The 10,345-nt window shown below is 50.0% G+C and overlaps 1 protein-coding gene across 1 annotated transcript; it reads left to right on the top strand.

The window, feature by feature from the left end:
* The first annotated feature begins 6 nt into the window (after positions 1-6).
* On the top strand, positions 7-7,952 carry GTPBP2 (GTP binding protein 2). The gene is made up of 12 exons (XM_008566770.1): positions 7-222; positions 2,031-2,057; positions 2,359-2,543; positions 2,854-2,962; positions 3,165-3,362; positions 3,676-3,850; positions 4,000-4,219; positions 4,644-4,779; positions 4,917-4,975; positions 5,606-5,777; positions 6,301-6,465; positions 6,703-7,952. The coding sequence occupies exons 1-12, from the start codon at positions 37-39 to the stop codon at positions 6,877-6,879; spliced, it is 1,809 nt and encodes a 602-aa protein (XP_008564992.1). The 5' UTR covers positions 7-36; the 3' UTR covers positions 6,880-7,952.
* Positions 7,953-10,345: the final 2,393 nt, after the last annotated feature.

Below are 10,345 nucleotides of genomic sequence, written 5' to 3' on the forward strand. Positions count from 1 at the left end.
GGGAGGGGCCGGGCGGGGGGCTGGCGGCAGCGACGGATGGACCCGCGGGTATCGGAGCTGTTCGGCGGCCGCCGCCGGCCCGGAGGGGGCCCGGCCGTGGGAGGAACCCTCAAGGCTAGGGGGGCCGGCGGCAGCAGCGGCTGCGGGGGCCCGAAGGGGAAGAAGAAGAACGGAAGGAACAGAGGGGGCAAAGCCAACAACCCCCCGTACCTGCCCCCCGAGGTGAGCACCTGAGAAGTGGCGGGGAGATAGGAAACCACTTCTTCCGGTGCTGGGAATTTACGGAGGCGGGACAGACTTAATCCCCCCTTCCGGTGTCAAGACCCCTGGAGGAGGGACGCGGGAAGAGAACCCCTCTTTTCCGGTCCCGGGACCCCAGGGAGGAGAGGCAGAGAGACTGGAAATCCCCTCTGGTGTCAGGACGTCAGGGAGGAAGAGTGTGGAGGAGGATCTCCCTTCTGATCTAGATAACCCCAGGAGGAGAAGTGGGGAAAAAGGGATCCTATGCTGTTGGGAAAAATAGAGTAGAACACCCCGACCCCTGCCTGTACTGCGACAGGGGAAGGGAGACTGCATCGTGGGATGAGGAGGCAGGCAAAGTAACCACTTTTTCTAAACTTGTTCCACAGGGAGGAGAGGAGTACCCGGGAAAAAGAGCAATATGTTCCCTCCCTGTCCCTCAGTACACACACACCTAGAGAACAGTCAGACTTAGTCCTCTTGCCCTTGGCCTGTTCTGTGAGGGTGTGGGGACAGAGAAGAGCCTCCAAATACCTGTTCTGTCTGTCCTTAAGGCAGAGCCTGACTGTTACTTTGTCCCAACTTAGGACAGGAGGATCCAGGGAAGAGCCTAAACCAGTGGTTATCAAACTTTAGCATGTATCAGAATCTCCCAGATTTTTGGCCCCACCCCTAGAATTTCCGATTCAGTAGATGAGGGGTGGGCCTGAGAACTTGCATTCTTACAAGTTGATGTGTGATGCTAATGCTGCTGGCTCTGGGACCACACTTTGAGAACCATTGGCCTATACTATCATCCTTCTACTACATTTCTGAAGCCAACTAGACTAATTCTCCATCCCCAACAAAATGATTGAAAGGTTTCTGGAAGGTCTTTGTTGATGGGAAAAGATTCCTTTACACTCCATGAGATGGAGATTGTGGATGAAGAGGGCCTGGGAGCCAGAGGGTCTTGAAGGGATGGGATGATGACAGGAACGGAAGAAAAAAAAATGGCCAGAGAGGAGGAGTGCAGAAATGCAGAATAGGCAAATCCCGTATCCTTTTGCACTTGAGAAAGGAAGGCACAGGCAACAGGATGCTTCTGTGCTTTACTACCTGAAAGGGGTAGAAGAGACTGTGGGGTCAATTCAGGAATTCACCTCAACCGAGGCATGAGGGTTAGGGCACAGGAGGCAAAAGCCTTAGTGAGCCTGGTTTATCTGCCCCCTTCATTACATTTTCTGAGTTTCTTCTGTTCATCTCAGCCCCAACTTAGAAGTTCTGCACCTCTCTCATAAGGCTTATAGTGACCAGTGCTGAGCTCATTCTTTGGCCCTGGTCCAGAACCACTTGCAGCCTCTTACTATTGATGACATCAGCTGAGAGGGGCGGGCAAGAAGGAAATGGTGTCTCCTAGACCAGTGGGCAAAGAAGGGTCTTGACAACCTGTGCACAGAGGAGACATAGACTTCTAAGAACAGCAGCTTGAGGCCCTGAGGAGAAGGAAGGGGTGCTCTTACATCTAGGAAGAATATGTTGCCAGCGATTAAAGAAATGAGGGACTCAGTATTCTGTTCCTGGTTTATGTAGGTGACTCTGTGTCCTTATAGACCTTTCCTTCAGAGAGACCACACTGAGGCTGAGTAGAGGGCTTGTCTGCCACTGACCTTTGGCAGGCGCTTGCCTAAGCAGGTGCCAGTAGGGTTTCCTGCTGTCTCAAGTTAGCTGCCTGGTCCCCAGTGGGAATAGAGAGGAAGTAGGGATTGGGTCTGGACAGTGTGTAGTAACTGCTTCCTGTTTCTTTTCAGGCTGAAGATGGAAACATCGAATATAAAGTGAGTTTTAGGCTGGGGAGAAGCAGGGGATGGGGTAGGTTGTCCTTGCTAGCACAGGATGATTTCTCTGAGATCCTTCCAATTTCATGGTCTGTAGCAGTTTAGGCTAGATGTAGTTCAGGGTAAGGGCTCTCTGTACCTCATTCTGTTGCAGGAGGACTCACTGATAGGGGGGTCAGGGACGAGGGGTTTAAGCAGAAAGGGAAGGTCTTGGTCCTTGCAGCAGGACAGATGGGGACGTTGTGGGTTTGGGAGGAACAGCTCTGATTTCACCTTCTCATGATATTCCACCTGCCCTAAGCTGAAGCTGGTGAATCCATCCCAGTACCGGTTTGAGCACTTGGTGACACAAATGAAGTGGCGGCTCCAGGAGGGACGCGGTGAGGCCGTCTACCAGATTGGGGTAGAGGACAATGGTCTGCTGGTGGGGCTGGCTGAGGAGGAGATGCGGGCCTCCCTCAAGACCCTGCACCGGATGGCCGAGAAGTATGCTTCCCCTAACCCCTCAGTTCTTCTTTACCTAACTCTGAGGAGGACCCACACCTAGGGCCTGAGGGGCCAGCGTGGGACATTCCTTCTGCTGCTTTTTCTTAATTGAAGGCTGAAATAGGGAGGGTTAGTGTTCTGGTCTCACTGGACCTAGGCTTGAGCTGTGGATGAGGGATAGATTGGAAGGTGGTGGGAAGTGCAGTAAGGTGTCAGGATCTCTGTGGGGGGTGTAGGATTTTGGTCCAGAGCCAGCCTGGAATAGGGAGAGTACAGGTGTGATATGGCAGCTGTGGCCTTGCTGTGACAGGGTTGGGGCAGACATCACCGTTCTCCGGGAGCGAGAAGTAGATTATGATAGCGACATGCCCAGGAAGATCACTGAGGTGCTGGTACGAAAGGTTCCTGATAACCAACAGGTGAGCACACGCCCTTCTCCACCCCTAATACCCACACTTTCTGGGGGGGGCCCTGTGGTGGCAGGCTCTCCCCTGGCTCTGGGTCCTGGGGGTGTCCAGTTCATTGCTTGCTCCCCAGGGAACATTCATCACTGCTCCTGGTCCAGCCTTCAATGAGAGACGTGAGGGATTGGACCCCTTACCTCTGGCAATTCATCCACAGTTCCTAGACCTCCGTGTGGCTGTCCTGGGGAATGTGGATTCAGGAAAGTCAACTCTGCTTGGAGTCCTGACCCAGGGAGAGCTGGACAATGGGCGTGGCCGGGCCCGGCTCAACCTTTTCCGCCACCTGCATGAGATTCAGTCTGGCCGAACCTCCAGCATCAGCTTCGAGATCCTGGGCTTTAACAGCAAGGGAGAGGTGCATGGGATCAACGGGACCCAGTGGGGCCAGACTCTGAGGATGGGATGGTAGTGGTGAAGAACAGAGGCCAGGGCAGAGTATGATGACTTTTTGGAATAGGATAGATGAAGGCCCTGAGGGCACTGTGAACAAGCTCTATCCCTGAAAAATTTGTTCCTTAGAAAACAAATGGGGAATCAAGTGAATTAAATAAAAAATGGGGCTCAGGGTTAAGAGGCAGGGTCACCCAGGTACTGGTTTAGGTCCTGGCAACTCTTAAAGGGTTGGGGAGGCTGGCAGTGGGCACTAAGAGGCCTGGGCTCTGGGCTAGGTGGTGAATTACAGCGACTCACGGACGGCAGAAGAGATATGTGAGAGCAGCTCCAAGATGATCACCTTCATCGACCTGGCAGGCCACCACAAGTACCTGCACACCACCATCTTTGGCCTCACCTCATACTGCCCCGACTGCGCCCTGCTCCTTGTCAGTGCCAACACTGGCATTGGTATGGGGCATTGGGGCAGGGACAGGGCTGAAGGGGGGTGCTTTCTCCTTCCCTGGGTTCCTCAAACCTGGGGAGCTAGACCAACTCTCCTCTCCTTCTTCCTCCCTCCTGCATTCTCTTCTGCTGCCTACCTTCCTTCTCTGAGGCAGCTGGTACCACAAGGGAACATCTAGGGCTGGCCCTGGCCCTGAAAGTGCCCTTCTTCATCGTGGTCAGCAAGGTGGACCTGTGTGCCAAGACCACAGTGGAGAGGACGGTACGCCAGCTAGAGCGGGTCCTCAAGCAGCCTGGCTGCCACAAGGTCCCCATGCTGGTCACCTCTGAGGATGATGCCGTCACTGCTGCCCAGCAGTTCGCCCAGTCACCCAAGTAAGCCTGCCTCGCCCTAAAGTTCTGATCCACAGGGAAGGCTGCCACAGGGCCCAGGGCCCAGGAGAGTGGTGTTCTGTTCTGGCTCAGTTCTGTGGGTTTTTCAGCGTGGCATTGTGGGAGAGTCTTTGCTGAAGGGATTGACTCTTCCCCTGAGCCAACCTGGTGCTTTGCTAATGCCTGGGATCCTGGGGATGAAGTGCTATATCAGGCATTCACTGTCTCGCTTCGGCTTTGGGATGGGCTTCATGTGCCATGTTCCTTGGCTGGCTCACAAAGAGGGCCCAGAGCTCCTGAGCCATTAGCAGACAGGAGAGAGGGGGCCCCCAGCTGCCCAGAGAAAAGATCACCTTTCCGTGGGAACTTGGCCTCTGCCTCCTGTTAGGACTTTCCTCATCTGTTCATTACATGCCTCCCTCTACAGTGTCACTCCCATCTTCACACTGTCCAGTGTGTCTGGAGAGAGTCTGGACCTTCTCAAAGTCTTTCTGAATATCCTGCCACCACTCACCAACAGCAAAGAGCAGGAGGAACTCATGCAGCAGCTGACAGAGTTCCAGGTAGTTGGCCACCTAAACACATAGTAGGCTGGGGAACAGGGAGGGACTAATCCTGACCAAGCCCAGAGTCTGTTTAGGGATATTAGACCTGCGAGCCCCACTTGGCAGGCCATTGATAGAGTTTTCTTCGGCTTCAGGTGGATGAAATCTACACAGTACCAGAGGTGGGAACTGTTGTTGGAGGGACACTTTCCAGGTGAATTGCCTTGCTTGCTACCCACCCCACCCAGCCCTCCCATACCCATGCATTCAAAGACATCCTGGCCCAAAGAAGGAGACCCTGGAGTTGAACAGAGCCCATCTAAAGGATGTGCTTGTTTGCAGATTAGGTTTTTACTATCAGAGCTAGAGAAAGCTAGTCAATTGGCTTATGAAGAAAGAAACAGTATTGCTGCTTGCTGGAAATCTCCAGGCCCCTGAGGGAGAAGTGTGGGTCTTGGGCCCCAGGAAGAAAACTAGAGGGTATGCAACTGACTTCATGTCAAAGGAGGGAAATGAGAAGTCCCTTAATCCAAAGCAGAGGATGAAACCCAAGGGGATAATGTGCTTCTTCAGGGATCAGGTAGGTGTTCGGTATTGTCAATCCAGGATGTGCCTCTCTGCCAGTCATCACTGCTGGCCTTTTCTGGTATTAGCTTTCAGAGTCTGGAACTCTGGACTGGGGTAAGGCAATCATCCCCCCCACCTTCAAGTCTGAATTTAGGGTTCCTTTCCCCCACTCGAGGGACTCAACCCCGGAATGGAAAGAATGCTGTGGGTGACCCTAGCAGAGAAGTAGGTAGTAGAACCTAGGCTGACACTGTGCCCCCTGCCCACTGGGCTGTAGTGGAATTTGCCGTGAGGGGGATCAGCTGGTCGTGGGCCCCACGGATGATGGCTGCTTCCTGGAGCTGAGAGTGTGCAGCATCCAGCGCAACCGCTCTGCCTGTCGTGTGCTGCGAGCTGGCCAGGCTGCTACGTTGGCCCTCGGGGACTTTGACCGTGCTCTGCTCCGCAAGGTGAGGTGGGTAGGTGGGTTGGAGAGGGAACACAAAAAGAAGTGCCTAGGAGACTAGCTACTGAATGAGGAGCACTGTCTAAGGTGCTTCAAAGAAACTCAAAGGAAACAATGTCCCTAACCCAAGAAGCTATGGTCTGGTTTTAACAGACCATGTATGAAAATGGTTTGCTTAATAACACTAAGGTCACGGGTTTGGATCCCCGTACCGGCCAGCCGCCAAAAAAAAAAACTTGAAAATGACTTAGAATATTCATGAAGCACAGATCACTAAATATGAATCACTATGGTGCAAACTGAATGTCCAGGATCCTAAAAATACAAAGCATTAGAAGTGTTAGAGGACATGGGAGGTGGATAAAAAAGGGTTCCCTGTAAGAGAAATATCTTCTGAGGGTTTTGTGTTTGGAATCATGTAGAGGAAGAGGAAATTCAGGAGCTATAAACGGTTGTGGGGGTGGCTGGGGAGAGAGAGCCTAATGCTAGGTCTGCCCTTCTTGGGCTTGGGGGCTATGCCTCCCCAGGGCATGGTGATGGTGAGCCCCGAGATGAATCCCACCATCTGCTCAGTGTTCGAGGCAGAGATAGTCCTACTCTTCCATGCCACCACCTTCCGACGAGGATTCCAGGTGACAGTACATGTGGGCAATGTACGTCAGACGGCAGTGGTGGAAAAGATCCATGCCAAGGTGAGGACCCAGCCGTGCCCCTGTTCCTCCAGGGAAATGTCAGAATTCTCCTGCCTCCAGAAAGAAGGGAGGCCTGGCCCCAGACTTGCAGTGAACTCTTTGATTCCACAAAGGGAACAAAGCCCCACTTAGGGTGGGTAGTATTCTGATAGACTTCTGGAGGGTGGAGAGCCAAGGCTGGTATAGAGAATGGGAAGGGAGGCACTGGTCAGGGCAGTGACCACTTATGTGCTTCAGGACAAGCTGCGGACAGGGGAGAAGGCAGTTGTACGTTTCCGCTTCCTGAAACACCCAGAGTACCTGAAGGTGGGCGCCAAACTGCTGTTCCGGGAGGGTGTCACCAAGGGCATCGGCCATGTCACTGATGTGCAAGCCATTACAGCAGGAGAAGCCCAGGCCAACATGGGCTTCTGAGTCCTCCAGAGAGGGACAGCTGTCCCTACAATATATAAGGTGACTTCTGGCCATGCTGCCCTGCCCTGTTGGTGGCCCTGTGTGTTAATAGGCTAGGGAGAGAAGGGTGCTCACTGCTACTTGCTCCCTGCTGCCGTTCTGGAGAGGAGCCAAGCTTGATGTGGCCAGGGAGAAGACAGAATTCAGGGCAGTGCTCAGCAGTTGTGTGCCCACCTGGTTGGCTCATCAACCCTGGTAATCCTGTGGCCTGTCTACTGGAGGGAGCTGACTGCAGCCACCTCGGCTCCACTATCAGGACTGGGCATGATTTGCTGGTGTGGTCTCTGCGCTTCAGGAATTGTCACAACCAGGAGTGGCCCTCAAAAGCACTCCTTTCTCTATACCTCTTCTCAAGGCCATGTAAGTTGCCCACCTCTACCTGACTGAACAAAAGACATCTGCTCCTGGCTATCTGGTGGCCCAGGATCTGAAGAAATGGCACAGGGACAGTGAATGGCAGTACTCCCACCCTGTGCTGAGGCCTGAGGCCTATTCCTCAGCTTTATCTCCCCTTCTTCATTCAAGGGTCATTTCCCCATTTCCTCCTCTCACAGGCCCCACAGGTGCTATTTGTTGTGCTGGCCCATGCGTGGGGCTGCCAAACTGAGGCTTGGCATACCAAAGGTCAGCTGCATGTCAATTAGTCTTGTCCTTTCTGCAGTCATCTGTTGGCTTTTATGCTGGATCAAATAGTATGTTTTAATTTCTCAGACTGGTGGCTGGGTGGACCTGACCTACAGTTCCCCATCCTGCCACCCTCACTCCCCCTCCCTGCTCCCACATAAGCCTTCTTGTTTTAGTAATTTGTAGTGACCATCCCCCTCCCTCTGTTGCAGGGAACCAGGAGGAAAGGGAAAGATGTTGCCATATTTCCTACTCTTTAGGCATGGACTCCCTCCTTTCCCTTTGTTAGTGTCCTGGGTTCCCATGGACTCAGGGATTTGTTGGTTGAGATTTCTCTGCATATATATATGTATATAGATATATTTAAATACAGATATATATTGTACAGAATAAAAACGTTTTATTGAATACACTGTGCTTATCCTTAAAACACAGGCTCAGCTTCCAGAACTAGATTCCTCTCCAGGATTATAGAGACAAGTGAAACCCTGACATTGCTGAGCACTGACTGGAGAAAGAACCCATCTGGTATCTCATTTGCCATTTTTTTTTTTCCTCTCCCCAACATAGGACAAATGTTTCAGTATTGTAAACAAGTATTCTGTCCTGTTTTGTATAGTTGAGTAAGCAGAATAGAAACAGATATTAAGGCCTTTTCAGCTGAAATAGGTAGTTACTCTATATTTGAGGAGTTGGCCACTGGCCAGTGGTCACAGTGGTAAGGAGCTCACCTGTGCGTAATAACTTCGTATAGCATCCTATATTTAAGGCCTTTTCAGCTGAAATAGGTAGTTACTCTATATTTGAGGAGTTGGCCACTTGCCAGTGGTCACAGTGGTAAGGAGCTCTCCTGTGCCCTATCAGAGATTTGGAGATTAGAGTGCTAGTTACTTAAAGAAGAGTAGAATTTAGAGACAAATGGTAATCTGGTGGTTCCTCACGCTTTCAGGTTTATATAGCCTAAACTAGATTCTTGGAGGTATGAGGCCCACCTTGCTAAACATTAGTCCTGTTTCCTGTTTCCATGTTCAGACTACCTGACTGTCACATTTTACAGGTAGAGAAAAGGGCCCAAGTCTGAAGTCAACTGCAAAAAACAAACTGCATCTTGACGCTGGCAAAAGAAATACGATAAATGTGGCCCAAGGTCCTATGTGACATTCTGCCTCTAGAGTATTAAAGTGATAGGTTCCCTACCACTCAGCCACTTTTTAAAATATCACTGGTTTAACTTCCTCCTGTATTAGAAGCTAAGAGCTATTTACTTCCTTTGTACAAGTGCTGACAAACAGCTGAGAAAGGAAAGGTTATAATCAGCTTTCACCCAGCACTTACCTTTGCTTGTCTGTCTGCTGTCTCCTCCTCAGACTTACTGCCAGTATGCTAGGGCAGGGTTAGCATTCTAACGAAAACAGGTGTGCTGCTGGGATTGTCTATTGGTCATCTATTAGCTGCTGCCCACCCCCCCCTGCCCAACTCTACCAGTTTGAGCCTCTAGAAGTCCAATGAAACCTAAGTTTCTACCACATTACTTTTCTATATGACTCTTTCATGCCAATCAACCCAACTGTTAAAAATTTATTCAACTTGACTTGTACAGCACCCCAAAAAGATGAATGCTTCATTCACTTTTTTTGGTTTACTTTTCCCTGGATTAAGAAGGAAATTTGGGGCTGGCCAGTTAGCTAAGTTAGAGTGTGGTGTTATAATACCAAGGTCAAGGGTTCAGATCCCCATACTGGCCAGTTGCCAAAAAAAAAAAGAAATGAAGTTTTGGAAAATCACATCTTAGTACTCAATGAGACATCTCCAGGAACTAGTGAGCCACTTTGCTAAATTAATGGAACATTTAGGGGGATAAAAAGGTGTATAAAGCAGGCCTCAAATGAGTTTGTACATTTTTATTGTCTCAGTTCTGGTACTCAGGTATAAATTTCACCATGTTCCTTTATCCAATGAATATCAAGCACCTGCTGTATGCAAGGCACTGTAAAGAATTATTGCCTTTAAGAAGGTACAAATTAGTAGGGAAAAGGCCATGTACACAGTGAATACTGTTTTTTACTAGATTCAAGTGCCATAAAAGTGAAAAATATTTTTGAAGGAAAAAATAATCTACTAGACCCAGTAGTTTCCAAACCTTACTCCCTTTCTTCAAACTAAATACAGACCCCCAGTTTATAAAAAGCTAAGTGGAAGTTGGTTTGTGTATATGTATGGGAGGAAGGATATGTACACCATTCTCCTTATCCACTTAACCCACCACCACCTAGCTCACTGCATCTCTAGTTGGGCTCTCTGTGTAATTCAGAAAAGCCCAAAGAGCTGAATTCCCACACACATGAGTGGAGATTAAGCATACAGTACTATAAATATGGATAAGTGCAAAAGCTACAATAGTGAATTAAAAACCCTAACCTAAATATTGATTCATGCTTCAATAGGGAAGAGATGAACATGCCAGTGACCCTAAAGGCCCAAGCATTTACCTCTTATACTTTAGGGCTTGAGGAAATGTCGTTGTCCCTTACAAACCTAGTCATTGGTATCTTCTAGATCAGTATTTCTCAAACTTTACACATTGGGGAATCCTGTTAACATGCAGTTCCTGTTAACATGCAGAAGGAGTGGTGATGAGACAGAGACTATTTCTTACAAGTACCCTGGTGATGCTGATGCTGCAGTGATGCTCCAAATTACACTTGGAGTAACAAGGTTCTAGAGACGATCTAGTTTTTTGTGTTTTTTTAACGATGACCGGTAAGGGGATCTTAACCCTTGACTTGGTGTTGTCAGCACCATG

Source organism: Galeopterus variegatus, unplaced genomic scaffold, assembly GCF_000696425.1.
Source record: "Galeopterus variegatus unplaced genomic scaffold, G_variegatus-3.0.2 Scaffold269, whole genome shotgun sequence".
Classification (NCBI taxonomy): Eukaryota; Metazoa; Chordata; class Mammalia; order Dermoptera; family Cynocephalidae; genus Galeopterus; species Galeopterus variegatus.

What these genes read in the sequence shown, in the direction of transcription:
- GTPBP2 (XM_008566770.1), top strand. Translation starts at nt 37, where the DNA reads ATGGACCCGCGGGTATCGGAGCTGTTCGGCGGCCGCCGCCGGCCCGGA. An exon ending in CCCCGTACCTGCCCCCCGAG is followed by an intron (nt 223 to 2,030) that starts GTGAGCACCTGA and finishes GTTTCTTTTCAG; the next exon opens with GCTGAAGATGGAAACATCGA. An exon ending in CAGTTCGCCCAGTCACCCAA is followed by an intron (nt 4,220 to 4,643) that starts GTAAGCCTGCCT and finishes CTCCCTCTACAG; the next exon opens with TGTCACTCCCATCTTCACAC.